The sequence below is a fragment of the Caenorhabditis remanei genome, chromosome X (genome assembly GCF_010183535.1).
Source record: "Caenorhabditis remanei strain PX506 chromosome X, whole genome shotgun sequence".
Lineage (NCBI taxonomy): Eukaryota > Metazoa > Nematoda > Chromadorea > Rhabditida > Rhabditidae > Caenorhabditis > Caenorhabditis remanei.
The window spans coordinates 8,305,522-8,319,051 of NC_071333.1; the positions used below are offsets into that span (position 1 = coordinate 8,305,522).

The 13,530-nt window shown below is 36.1% G+C and overlaps 4 protein-coding genes across 4 annotated transcripts; 3 read left to right on the forward strand and 1 right to left on the reverse strand.

Moving 5' to 3' along the window:
- Positions 1-138: 138 nt before the first annotated feature.
- GCK72_023601 (uncharacterized protein) lies at positions 139-2,721 on the forward strand (the record flags this gene model as incomplete). Its single annotated transcript, XM_003109533.2, has 13 exons — positions 139-207; positions 254-350; positions 399-612; positions 667-827; positions 874-982; positions 1,031-1,178; positions 1,230-1,408; positions 1,458-1,584; positions 1,814-1,978; positions 2,026-2,209; positions 2,253-2,372; positions 2,416-2,519; positions 2,569-2,721. 13 exons carry the CDS (start codon positions 139-141, stop codon positions 2,719-2,721), a joined length of 1,830 nt encoding a protein of 609 aa, XP_003109581.2.
- A 70-nt stretch (positions 2,722-2,791) lies between these two features.
- GCK72_023602 (uncharacterized protein) lies at positions 2,792-5,650 on the reverse strand (the record flags this gene model as incomplete). Its single annotated transcript, XM_053735464.1, has 15 exons — positions 2,792-2,920; positions 2,964-3,069; positions 3,117-3,229; positions 3,276-3,479; positions 3,543-3,632; positions 3,680-3,800; positions 3,887-3,992; positions 4,039-4,120; positions 4,167-4,334; positions 4,379-4,528; positions 4,576-4,683; positions 4,731-4,860; positions 4,907-5,048; positions 5,337-5,418; positions 5,465-5,650. The coding sequence occupies 15 exons, from the start codon at positions 5,648-5,650 to the stop codon at positions 2,792-2,794; spliced, it is 1,917 nt and encodes a 638-aa protein (XP_053579030.1).
- A 1,531-nt stretch (positions 5,651-7,181) lies between these two features.
- GCK72_023603 (uncharacterized protein) lies at positions 7,182-8,784 on the forward strand (the record flags this gene model as incomplete). The annotated part of the gene is made up of 7 exons (XM_053735465.1): positions 7,182-7,302; positions 7,351-7,418; positions 7,533-7,746; positions 7,892-7,987; positions 8,036-8,396; positions 8,455-8,573; positions 8,633-8,784. 7 exons carry the CDS (start codon positions 7,182-7,184, stop codon positions 8,782-8,784), a joined length of 1,131 nt encoding a protein of 376 aa, XP_053579031.1.
- A 2,843-nt stretch (positions 8,785-11,627) lies between these two features.
- Positions 11,628-13,530, forward strand: GCK72_023604 (uncharacterized protein; the record flags this gene model as incomplete). Its single annotated transcript, XM_003109479.2, has 9 exons — positions 11,628-11,780; positions 11,833-11,943; positions 12,197-12,337; positions 12,391-12,476; positions 12,530-12,623; positions 12,673-12,770; positions 12,816-12,984; positions 13,032-13,187; positions 13,390-13,530. 9 exons carry the CDS (start codon positions 11,628-11,630, stop codon positions 13,528-13,530), a joined length of 1,149 nt encoding a protein of 382 aa, XP_003109527.2.

Sequence of the window (13,530 nt, forward strand, 5' to 3'; positions counted from 1 at the left end):
AAAGACTGTACTCTTAACACAAATTGTGAGGTTGATTGAATTCGAGTTTGATAAGCTTGTCGCGACTCTTCACCCTTTTTCCAACCGTTTACTTCATAACTACATTTTCCTTTTCTTTCAGATTTTTATTTGTTGAAAATGTTCGGCTATGTTGTTGTTAACGAACAGAACTCTATTGTTTTTCTTGACGGAAATGACGATTTCAAGGTTTGTTGTTACCAGTTTCAATATTTGTTATAACTGTCTTTTTCAGTTAAATTTTCAAAACCTGATTCATTCTGAGATCACTAGTAGGAAATCTGAAGTGGATTCAGCGTCTAGTGGAGTTGGGAGCTCCACATGCACAGAAGGTTAGTGATTGTGAGTTTTCTGTGTCATTGGAATTTGAAATTCTACAGATCCCGAGTCATCCTCAATGTCTTTCAAGAAATCACTCACTAACGTCGTCTTTGATTCATCTGAAATTTCACATATTCTTCTCCCTCTTATCCTTTTGTATCGTTCCACTAGTGAAAAAACAAAAGATCCTATTGACCAAATGTCGTCACCGTATGGAACAATATCGATTTCGAAATTTTATCACAACTATCTTGTGTTGGTGTTTGCCAAAGAGTGAGTTATCATAAAACTTTTACAACTTCAGAGTCTATTTTTTCTTGTTTTCAGTGATCGTAAAAGACTAGAAGTGTCGCAGACTATAGAACATACGATAGCAACGTTATTTGGACCATTGATTGCATTCTGTCACACAGATCTCACAACTGTGAAGAAACCAAAAGAACATCTCGCCGCAGCACTCACAAGAAAATTGGTATTCAGCCCAAGATGTGAGAATTGCGAATTGCTCTGTATGCATAAACATACTTTTTTCAGCTTACATCGACATCAGACGGAAAATATTCTATTCTGAAAAAATCGCAAAGCTCAAGGATACGTTCCAGAAAATATCTTCTCAGTTGAATGTGTTTGTGGGTAACAATAGGTAACTTTTTAGGTTCCCTTCTTCTAAACCAGTCAGTTGGTTTTTCAGATGTTTGTTATTATGCCATGATGACATCATTGCTACTTACAACTCTGTCGAAGGTACGGATAATGTTTTGAAGGGACTTAACACAAACGATCTACTGAATATAGTGTCTAATACGCCGAAATGTGATGCAACCAATCGAATCGAGCAGGTTTGTATAGTTTGACTGCTGTTGTCCATCATAATTTGTTCTCTGTTATAGTTTTGGCTTCGCTCGACGACTGGTCTTATACCGTATTATGTCAATGTTATCAGTGCGACCGTTTTCAAAAATATGACATTAGTCTGTCTAGTAGAATCATCAGAGAACACGTTAATAAGATATTTGTATTTGTTTTCAAAACAATTGGACCAGTTGAGAATCAGTCAAGATCTTAATAAGTAAGGATATTTAACTTGAAACAGCACAACTTGTAATTCAAAGTTTCAGAGATTTAAAAGAAGTCCGCAAAACAATCAATGACATACATATCTTACTTCTTAATAGAAAACCACTTCCTGACACTTATTGTGCTGCCTTCATGAGAAATCCGATGAGAGCTTCATCATTTTTCAAGGTAAGTTGACGACTGATTACAAAGAGAAAAGAGGAGAGGTCACTAATGATAACATAAAATGATGTCATTGGATCGAAAAGAAATTTTCTAAAAGGGTATCAGAAAATGACCGGAAGAGGAGTGTTTCTCACAAAATGTATAAAAAAAAGAAAGACCAAACAGAAAATATGAAAATGGAAGTCAATAAACAGCGTCAGAGGTTTAATAAATTATAACATAAGAGTTTCAGTCAATATGGAATCAAATAGAATCAGAAGTTCTTCACATCAATCGAGACTCTGTAACTCCTAAACCAAGGTCTGAGTCTAGGTTTTCGATAAGCTCCTGGAGAAGTGCCCTTTCTGCAATGTCAATGAACTCCTCAGTTTTCACAAGAATCACTATGAATGAGCAGGTGAGATTGAAACTATTAAAATGAGCCAGATATCAACTGTATTTTAGAGCATGACTCAGAAAATGGACATCCTGCTGTCATATGGAAAGAAGCAGATCAACTCTTTGATACAAGAGCTATGCTCAATAAGTATTGTGAATGCTCGGATATCAACACTTCCTTTGTTTAATCAGTGCTTAGAAAAAACAGTGAAACCAAATACTGTTAAAACCGTAGAATCATTAGACATAGGTACGACAGAATTAACAAGTATAATTGTACATTGAAAGTTCAGGTACAAGAGACCAAGAAGACAAGTTATCCAAATTTCTCAAACCTTCGGAATTTTTCCTAGAGATGTACGCATACAGAATTCAATTCGATGATGTGCAGACCGAAATCACGTACATTTCCGGTGAATAAATAATATGTATACAATTATCAAAGGTTTATTTCAGAAGAATACAAAACCGATGTCAACTGGATAAGACAACTAAAAAGTGCAAATCGGTTCAGTTGTGATTACATTGGAAACTCGGGAGAGAAATATATGATCTACCATGTAATATAAACACTACAATATAGCTAATACTGAATTTTATGATTTTCAGTTCGCCCATCCACCCGCCAACCACAAAGGATTATCTCCTGAAGGTCGATCCAGTATCAAAATGACAGCAGTATTCCCTGAGTTTATGAACAAGAATTTGGCTGATAAACAAGCGATGAAATTATTAGAATGCGTTTTAAAGTATTTGAAATAAAGTAAACTTGGACAGATATTGAATCTTCACAAACAAGTTCAAATAAGTTTTCAAAAGCGAAACACGTAGTTCAGATCGACAGAAAAAGATTCTCAGCCGGTATGTAATCTGATTTATCCGCTTCTTTGACAGGTGCAAGAGGATCGCCTGTTGGTGGGATTCCTTCTTTTATCAGTTCTGTTTTGATATCTTGTAATTTCTGTAAATTCAGGGATAAAAAATAAACAAAGCATCGGAGTTACATTTTCATTCATAAATTTTGCAATCATTTCCAGTTTCGCTTCACATTCCTTGATGCTAATACGACGTCTTCTTTCCACCTTCAGACAATCCGCAATGATTTCATAACTCAAAAAACAAATGTTACAATGCGATTAGTTCTATTGAAAACTTACATCACGTTTGGACAGTTCTGCGGTTGATGTGGAGGCCATTTTTTCTGTGGTTCCATAGGTTTTGTGAACTGAAACATTTCCAACAAAAGAAGTCCAAAGCAATACACTTCTGACTGTAATGAAAACATTCAAACATTTTACAGCTATAGTTCAACTAACCGAATAGTAATAAGCTCCTCCATCACATTCAATGGGGTACATCTTTGGAACGTCACCAGTTTGTATTGTGAAAAACCTATATAGCTTTGTGGCAACACTGACTTTCCTTGTTTCTCCCTTTTCCGCTCTTTCAAAATCAGTGAGTTTGCATAACAAATGGTCCGTTATGAGCACATTTCTCATTGCAACATCTCGATGAGTGATCTATAAAAGTACAATGATTCAAAACAATTGATAGTCTTTGTATTCTCCAAAGACAATGCTTACATTTTGCTCTCGCAAATACTTCAAAGCTCTTGCTACTTGCCATCCAATAGAAACCATGTCAAACAGAGTCAGTTCCTTTTTTGATTCGTCCTGGAAAGCATTTTTTCTCTATTTAAGTTAAAATAATGCAGGCTTACATTACTATGAAATGTATCACCGGCCCGTGACACTGGATAGAATTGTTTGATATACTGCTCAAGACAAGTATTCTGATAATATGGAAGTAACAAATGCTCAACAGGTTTTTTGAAGAATCCGCTGCAAATACATATTTTTTCAATTATATATATATTTATTGGGACTAAAGGAAGATATTTTGATGTTTTGCTTTAGTGAAAACTTACTTTTTCGTGTTCAATTTTGTGTATCCATAAGGTTTCACTACATTTGCATGACACAGATTTTTCAAAATTTCAAATTCTTTTCGACACTGCATCTTATTTTTGGAATCTGGAATCTCAATAGCTTTAACATAAATCCGTATGCAGAAAATTACATTTGATAACTATGTTTTTCTCGGACGGAATATGTTTGGCGATATAAATTTTTGACGAGTTTCCACCTATCAGTAATTTTTTCTGAAAAAGTTCAATTTGAATATTGAAAACAGAAAAACTAGCTTACTTCTGACAACAAGAAATCCGTATTGCTATATTTTGACTTATTGTGTTTATATTTTGAAGTAGGTGAACGGTTTTTATTGTTATTTAGTTGGCCGATTCTGTTAATAATCCATACAAGAATCACTCCAGTCATTCCAAACCCTAATAATCCCAGCACGCATTCGGTCACCTGAAAAAATGTAGAAATACTTGAAATCAGAAAAAAATATATACCGGTAGATTTTCTTTTTGATAAAAAGCCATAGCTTCGATTTCTTCATTTTTCAGAAACACACAATAATAGTCATGCGGGTTTGAGGATCGGTCCACATTGACGAATGTGCCAAATATCGCCTTTGTTTCCGAAATTTCACGAAACACCAACTGAAGGAAAACAGTAAATTAGATTATGTCACAAATGAAACTCTCACTTTTCGGCAGTTTGATTGATTGTTGCATCCCAGAATCACCGTCACGTTTTCGAGTTCTGATGGGTTTTCGATGATGCAGTTTATTGACATTGTCGTTGAGTACAATTGCTGTATTTATGTTTTATATGCATGACACATTTATTTGAGTAGCTCACCACATCCATTCTGAACCTTCCATTAACCGTTGTTAAATCAGGATAATCAAAGCTAACTCTCTCGTCCTGGAACTCACACTGGTAGAACTGCTTGTCGGAATATTCGTTTTTGTTGAGAAAAAAACCGTGTCTGAACTTTTATAGTAATTCAAGATACTTCGCAGTGAAGGTCTTACAAAGGATCATAAGGAAGATCAACCAGACGTTCGTTGGCTTTCAATTTCACACTATTTGTATAAAACCCTCCAATGCATTGTAACTGAAACACGGTGCTGTTGTAATTTACAAAACTTGCTTTCTTGAAAAATTTGTTGCCATCTGAAATAACAATTCCCTTGAAAAGAATATTTAATGAACTGAGTACTTTGAACAAAAATACGGAAACTGAAGACTTCGTTCGACGATCGTACGCAACTCAAAAAGTCGTGGTTTGTCTGAAATCAAACAAATTATAAGACTTGGTTAATCCGCGTGCCTGAATCAAGGTTCGTATATCTCTTGAATCTGTGGTAAGACTTGTTGATGGTCGACCATTTTTGTATAAGACGCATTTGATATCTTGAAATGAATTCATGATGAAACAATACCGAAATTTCGAAAACTCACTTCGGTCACATGATTTGTGAAACAGCAGTTGCAGCTGCTCATTTTCTCTCATATTCAAATAGTTTTCTCCGTTCTCAGTCTTCTGAATATTAAAAAATGAATAGAAAGCTCAGAAAATTAAATCTTACGTTTAATTTTATTGGGATACCGTCTCTAATACGAATGATAATGCATTGTTGGATGGTTTGGGCCACATCAGAGGCGTTTGTGTTTGCCAATAAAGAATGAGGTAGAGTTGGTATAGACGATGTGACGACTTTGAGCAGAATTAAGAAATTAAAAAAAATCGATAGAAGAAAAGAATGTTTTGGCATTCGAAACTAGGCCAGCAAATGTTGTTAGTAAAGGAGACGGCCGGAAAATGATAAAAATTATTTGTCAAAGAAGAGCCATGATAAGGTACTAAAAATCATTATAGCGAGAGAAAATCATGTAGCACTCGCATTCCTTTGGTTTAACAATGATGTGATTATTGGTTTATTTGTTCTCATATCTTTCCTTCCTCATTCAGTTTTCACAACGTTTTGTTATTTGATTTCATTGTCTACTACATATGCGAATTAAATTAATGCAACTAAACTGTCTTCAAGATTTATTGATTGTGGAAAAATAAAGAAACGTTTATTTTTGAAGAGTGGACACCGTTCTTGAACACATCAACTTAATGTCTGTGTTGGGCATGTCACCTCACCGTTTGAATGTTTATTAGTGATTTTTTGGTTTTGTGGAGATACACTTCATTGGGACCAAAACCTTACGTTTTTCAACTGGCACTGCAGCTGGTTGTTTATTTTTGTAACTGAAAAGTGTATTTAGGCATTTTTCACTCTGAATTTCATTGAAACAGTCAGAATTCCTCCTGTTCTTCATTTCGGAAAATAACTTTGCAACTACCAAAATAGCGATTCGTTGAGAAATGCTTATATTCCGTGCTAAAACTTATTGAACCTCAAAAACTACATAGTATGATGACAGCAAATTTGAATTATTTTCTGTTTGCATTTTAAGTACTGTATCCTAAAATGTTGACCAAATAAAAACTAGTTGGCAAATAAAAAAAAATCCCTGTTGTTTTCTGGAAAGTTCTTGACCCAGATAACATGACCTTCACATGTTTTCCCACTGACTTTGTTTTTTTGTTGTTAGGAGTGTCGTATTCATTTGAGTGACTTAACTTTTCCAGAATTGAGATTAAGAACGAGTTTTCAGCGATCACGTTCCCCGCAACCAATATTTTTTCTGCTTCTTGTCAATATCATGTCTTACTTTTTTGATAATGCACTTGATTGAGAAAATGGCAATCAACAGTAGTTGATAAAACAACCACTTTACTTTTATCTATCCGAACAATTTTCAATTTCCCCATTTCAAAGTACACTAGCAAGAGATAACAGCAAAGGCTTTGATTATCATGCGATTAACAGGTGACATGTTTCCTGTGACCCCGCCCCCATTTTCTAGCTCCCACCCATCATTTCTAGGTAGAGGTTACTCATACATCTCTCATTCATTCATTTATTCATTGTGTAACAATGCTGTCTCTACAATTCATAGCCACGTTTATTTTCATTACGAGTATATTGTTAGTATTACTGAAAAAAAGTTGGGGTAAGTCGTTTTTTTCTGTCATGAGTTTACTACGGAAGTTATTTTGATATCTCTCTTTTTCTATTTCCCAGTCTCACATCAGCTGGTTAAAAGTTTTCACACAAAAAATTTGCGCCGAAAAAAAGAAGATAGAACAAAGTACACAACGGATTGAGAATTGAGACACAAAATGATCTCACCATTTCTCAGATAGTGGTGTGATATCCAGTTTTATTTTTATTTTCAGGATGTATCCCGATGATTCTTGTGCGAGTTTTGGAAGATGTTTTGGGAAGTTTGGTGGGCTGGAAGAAGAAGGAAGAAGATTGCAAACGAGCGGAACATAAAACATTTTTGACAGTGGATCATATTCAGAAAAGTGAGAACTATCGGAACGCTGGGTCTAAACATGATTTACCCATTACAGGTCAATACACTGGAACGTTTGAAGCTTCATCGGAATTGATTTGTTTGGGAATCCAGTCGCTTTTGCAGGTATGTTTCAAACGTAACAGACACTTGCGAGTTATCATTAAAAAGCCATGATAAGAGTTCAAGTTTGAATTTCTAAACGGGCAAGATTTGAAATCATCAGACGATATTTTGCAGGACGACTTGACACGACCATTCGAAATTGCGGAGGAAGAAGCATCTCTATTACACTTTCCAAAGGAGAGATTGAACTTGCCCTTTTACATTTTTGGATTCGCGTTTCGATGGGGATTTTTATTCCCTCTGAGATCATGCTTTATGGCTTTCGCACTGGTGTTCCTGATTGCCTCGTCAGGAATATGCGTCATTGTGAACGCAAAAATGAAATACTGTAAGTATTTAATCCTATGAAAAAAATGAATAAGCGACCCTTGAACTAAGCCAATAAACAGTTTAATGGTGTACAGCATTTCCAGTTAATATTTCTTTTAACTCTTTTTTTATAGTTTGGTTTCATCTAGTGTCACCTTTTTCAGTTCGATATTGCGGTATTACCTTTGCCAAGCTATTCAACTTGTCAACCGGCCTCATTGTCAGTTTTCATGATAAACGAAATCGTCCGCGATTCCCAGGTGAGCGTGGCAATTTGACACTTTTATGATCGCTTTCTTCCATTTTAGGAGTGGCAGTCGCAAACCATCTGAGCGCCAACGATGTCATGACTATCTATTCGGGGTGTGAATATGATGGAGTAGGGTATACTATCACAGGACAGTCACATGGTGGTTTTGTAAAATATCTCTACAAGTACGGCGGAAAGTTGACACCACTTCTACTGGTTGATCGGGCATGCGATAAAAATAGGAACGCATTGAAGCAAGCAATTGTTGAATATACGAAAAGTAAAAATGAAAATTCGTATCCTGTGCTTCTGTTCCCTGAGGGATACTGTTCGAACAACAAAACTGTTCTGCAGTTCAGAAAAGCCATTTTTGATGGGCAAACAGCCATATACCCCATTGCAGTGAAACAGAACTCAAGGTTAGTAATATTAATACTTCATTTCCTTGACTGACAATTACATTCTGTGAAAATTCAGATTTGGAGACGCTTTCTGGTCAGAGAATACCTACATACCATACCTGATCCGAACAATGACTTCTTGGTGTACAATCCTTGATGTCTATTATTTACCAGCTATGTACAAAAAAACAACAGGTAAATCAGTTGACCCAATTAGTTATTTTCATTCTGATCGTTAACATTCTCATTCTCAGAAAACGAAGAACAGTTTGCCAAACGTGTTCAACATGCCATTGCGGCGAAACTGTCAATGGATGCGTTGCCATTTGATGGAAAGCTAAAAAGTGAAAAGGAACGAATGAAGTACAAAGAAAAACTACGAACGTGTTTAGCAGAGAAATTATAATTGAAAGAAACCACTGTAAAATAGCGTTTATTCGATTTGTGAATGTTGTATCTATACTGTATTTTCTGATAAACATTGCCATTCCTTTTGAAAAGATGTCGTTGTATTCCAGAAAGTTTGCATATCAGACTGTTTTGGTGATTGCAGGTACTCACTTTCCCATTTCTTTGAAAATACGATTGACAGCGTTTTCAGCAACTCTGGCTATTGTTTCTGTTGTAGCTATTTTCATAACATTTCCAATTTTCTACACCTACTTTGCAAGAATCAAGATGGAGATGATGAACGAGATGAAATTTTGCAAAGTAGGTTATTAACGGAAAAATGAAAATGTATCTATAAATTTAGAAATCAGCGGAAAACGTGTTCAACTTTGTCAATGAAGTAGAGTACTTCGATCCGAAGAGGGAAACTATTTTGGATATTTCGCAATGTCAGCCAAAGACAGAAAGAAGTTTTTATTTAGAGTGATGTTTTGGGAAGTGAATTTCAATTTTTTTCGAATACATTCAAACCAATGAAGATTGACTGAAATCCGAAGATAGAACTTTTTCCTACATTTCTTTATGAATAAATCATGTTCTTGGCACTCTCGTGAAGTTCACCAAAAGTGTACTTTTTGAGAGGTTTCCATTGAGAATTGTGAAACCTCTTATTTTCTCGTTTCCTTAGAAACACGCATATAATTGAGATGAAAAACTCAAGAAGCGAGTTTCACTTGTCATCATCTTTTGAAAAACACCATCGACGTCAAGAATCTCTTTATCCATTTTCTTGACTTTGCTCTGCCAGAGATTGACATAAACTCCCGGACCCCCTTTTTCGTCTTCTTATTTGTAGGGATTTGGGAGATAGAGGATGCACCAAAGATAGATGTCTCACTATGCAATAAAGCGAATCTCATGCTCCACCCCTTGCGGCGACCCTTGGACGCGCAACTTATCCGCTCTAGGACAAGAAAAAGTATATCTGTCTACCACATGTTCTTTTTGCTTTTTTGAGAAGGGACCTCCCAATGCCAAAAATATGAAAATATCAGATATGCGACATCATTATTGTGTATTTGTAACATCTGGGGGATTTGAAGTATGTATGATAGATTATATTTTGACAATTGCTTCACAACAATCCTTTTTTAGTTATAGAAATGATTTTTGTGACAAGTTCCTAAGCACTACAAGTGTAGTACAGCGGCAAGGCAGCTTATTTTCCAATCAAGATCTGAGAATGACATTTTTATATATTTTCTTTTTTATTCAATTTGAAAACCAAATGCATGTAACCACTACTATTTTCACCTTTCCATTTTAATCCCCCTCTCGGATTTCATGCCGCAAAGGTCGCAGCTCACAGAGCAAGTGTCTTGGACAACAATGGAGGATCGTCTTGCTCGTTTTCCGCCCGTTTCATCTCACATGGAATGTACTTCTGTTGCCCCCCCCTAAAGTAACAATTTTTTTTGTTCATTCGATGAGTTTTCCCGAGAGAAAATGACCCATAAAGGGTTTTCCTGTGACGTGACCTCGTTTTTGAGAAATTGAGATTTTTCAAAAAATGCAATGTCAGTTCGGAGACAGACCCCAGCCGAAGTCGGGCGGACATGAGGAAATGAGACGTACGCGTGTTACCCCATTTGACTCTTTTCTTCATCGTTTTCGTTGTCGTAATCTTTCATGTTTATGTTCTCTACGTCTTCAGTGTTTCAATTTTAAACGAGCCCCCCCCCTTTCTAACTCTCTTTTTACCACTAGTACCCACAAGTAAAAATGAAAATGCCTTCCCAGTGATGGAGAAGTCTTTTTATTTTTGGTTATTCCCCAAGAAAGAGTCATGAAAGTATCCATGCTTTTAACTTTATTTATTATCTACATAGTGTTTATACGAGCAAGCAGAGGTCACTCAAAAAGCTTTCTGAAAGATGGAAAGCCGATAACCTCAACGTCCTCCTCGTCTTCATTCTTTTTTCTATATGAAGGGGTTATATCAATTTCCACCATCTCGCTTCTCGTACTTTTTGGTGTGAGGTAGTGCCGTACTCCAATTTTTAGAATAGTAGTATAAGCAGAAGTACTAGAGTATAGCTGCGCGATATTGACCTTAAAACTGTGATTTTCATAATTTCAAAGTGTTTGAGAGACCTTACGTAATGCTACACTTCTCCTATCATCTTGTTTTTGCATAAATTGCCAATCCAATGTGAAATGATCGGGTATAGTCAGGTGACGGTTAAAGAAACGGTGATTCGGTTGCCCGTTAAGCCAATTGATTTCTCTTAATTTCCACATGAATAGTTCTCATTTCTTCTTTTTTCGTTCACGTTAGTTTTTGTTTCCTTACTTTGTGTCATTGATCGCTAGATTTGTCTCTCACATTTTAAGCTTTCATCTGTCATGCCTTCGTTTCTCCAAAAAAAGAGCAGTTCTGTCATTTTGCTTTCACTCGTTTTTTCTTGTCCTCGATTTAATTTGTTCTCTCACTTTTTTTGCAACTTCACTCACTCTAACGAACTAACACATTTATTGCATTGCCTCGTGCCCTAGTTACTTCGAGATCTTCAGAATTTTTTATGAATTTCTCCATTCTCAATTAATATTTAAGAAAGGGTCCTTCGAATCTCGTGAATTATTTAACACTGACCTCTTCCTTTCTTTCTTGACAATTACATCGTTTCTCCTTTTTAGATAGATGATTCTCGTATATTTCTTTGCATTTGCTACAATTCCGTCAGTCTTTTCAATAAAATGTCATTCCTGCTTAACTTACTGCAAAACCGTTAATGGAAAGGTACGTTTTTCCTTAAACTCCAATTTGTTTGAAATATTGACTTAGTAATCAATTCTTTAATGTTGTTCAACTGCTATGCATGCATAGATTCTGGCATTCAGGTGGATCCGGTAAACTGTGACTGTAAGTCTCTACCTAACGAGCAATGTTCCGCGAATGCATGTTTTGCGAAAGTGGAACTGTTTGCTGATGAATCAACAGCCATTGTTCAGGTATGAACACTCGAGAGCTCTTTTTTATATTCATGAACACAAGATATTGTAGAAAGGTTGCATATCGGATTTCCCAGCCGGACAGAGAGGCTGTCAATATGCTAGCAATATGGACACGATACACTGCTTTTGTGATCAAGACCAATGTAACACTAGACAGAAGGTATATAAGTTATTAGGAAAGGGAAATAGTTTGATAGAAATATTAATATAAAGTTGATCAACTATTCCAAACTTTGGTTCGTCCCGTTTTCAAATTGAATTCTATTTTATGCGTTTGTAGAAGTTTCTATTTATTTCTAAAAAAAAATCCGAAACGTCAATTTCCTTTCGCCTTTTTTCCAAGTTAATTATAGAACATTCAGAGTCTTTGGAACTTTTCGACAGAGAAGGGACCAAACTAATTGAATTTGCAGTTGGGCAGCTACATTCCGTCGCGTCTTCCGTCCATCGAATGCTGTCATTGCACTTCCCGTCATGGTGAAGATTGCGATTCGGGATGTTCAACAAAGTGTCGAGGAAACTACTGCGTTGTAGATTTTGATGGGAAAGAGCAGGTTTAAACTATCGCTGAAAATTTATACGAAATCAAAAATTGCTTTGGTTTTAGGGATGTGGATTAGGATATCCGAGACTACCATCATTTCTTCGCGTGGATGATTATATGGATTATGAAGGAGATTATTTGTGTACTAGGTCGGTTTTTATTCAGATTAATTCCTATCCCTCTCCTCAAAAAACCTTTTTAGATATGAATCCAGTGCGTCCAACGTGATGAATGGTTGCGTGTGCACACACCCATCTGGCCTCTGCAATGAGTTCAATAAAACCTTCAATTATCAGGTTCGAATCTTTTTTGTATAGGGAAGGACTCATCTGGTGCGTTTTTCAGAAGAAACACGTGATCGAGAGAAAGGATGAAAACTTGCACTACTGTTATGCATTGATGCACAAAGCATACAAACCATTTGGACAAGAAGTTTTCAAGAAGTAAAACTCATTGTGATGCATCAAATATAATTTGTATAATTTTAGATCATCAACATGTGAAGGTCACTATTGCTTTATTTCTCTCACAACGTCCGAAATTGTATTAGAAAGCGCTGATTTCAAACACAACTATGAAGATCATGACGAATTTGTTGGTGCTGCAAGACCTCGGTTTGAATTACAAGCAGGATGTGTGAAAGTGAATGGAGACGATGTAGGGATACTTTACCGGATAAACTCAATGTGTGTTACATTTTTCAGAAAGTCCAAACTGGATGTACTGTTGAAACACAAGGAAACAGTTCGGAGATTCTCGCCAAGCATTGCATTTGCGATAGCCATCTGTGTAACTTTCACCATTTGGTCCGAGGAACTGAAGATCCACGGCCAAAAGCAGCTGTTCCCGGAGTGAAGCAGGTACGAAAAGTGTGCACTCTTTTTGAAATTTTAATCCAACAATTTTTTTCCAAAAAAAAAGGAATTTGGTCGTTCAGAAGTGTACTTGTATAACTCCACTTTTTTGGTTCTTTCTTTCTCAAACTAGTCATCTCATAAATCATCGTAACTTCTTCTTCTCTTGGAACTCTAAAATTTTACTTTTAACCAAACATGATTACAGACGACGAGTCAGTTGAATCCAGTTCGCTTGTACACTTCAAATAAGGAAATGGATGAGAATGACATTCTTTCTGTGATGAACGGAGCAACTTGGCCGACTGCGTTTGGAGCATTAGTCGTAGTGGTGCTCATTGTCTTATAG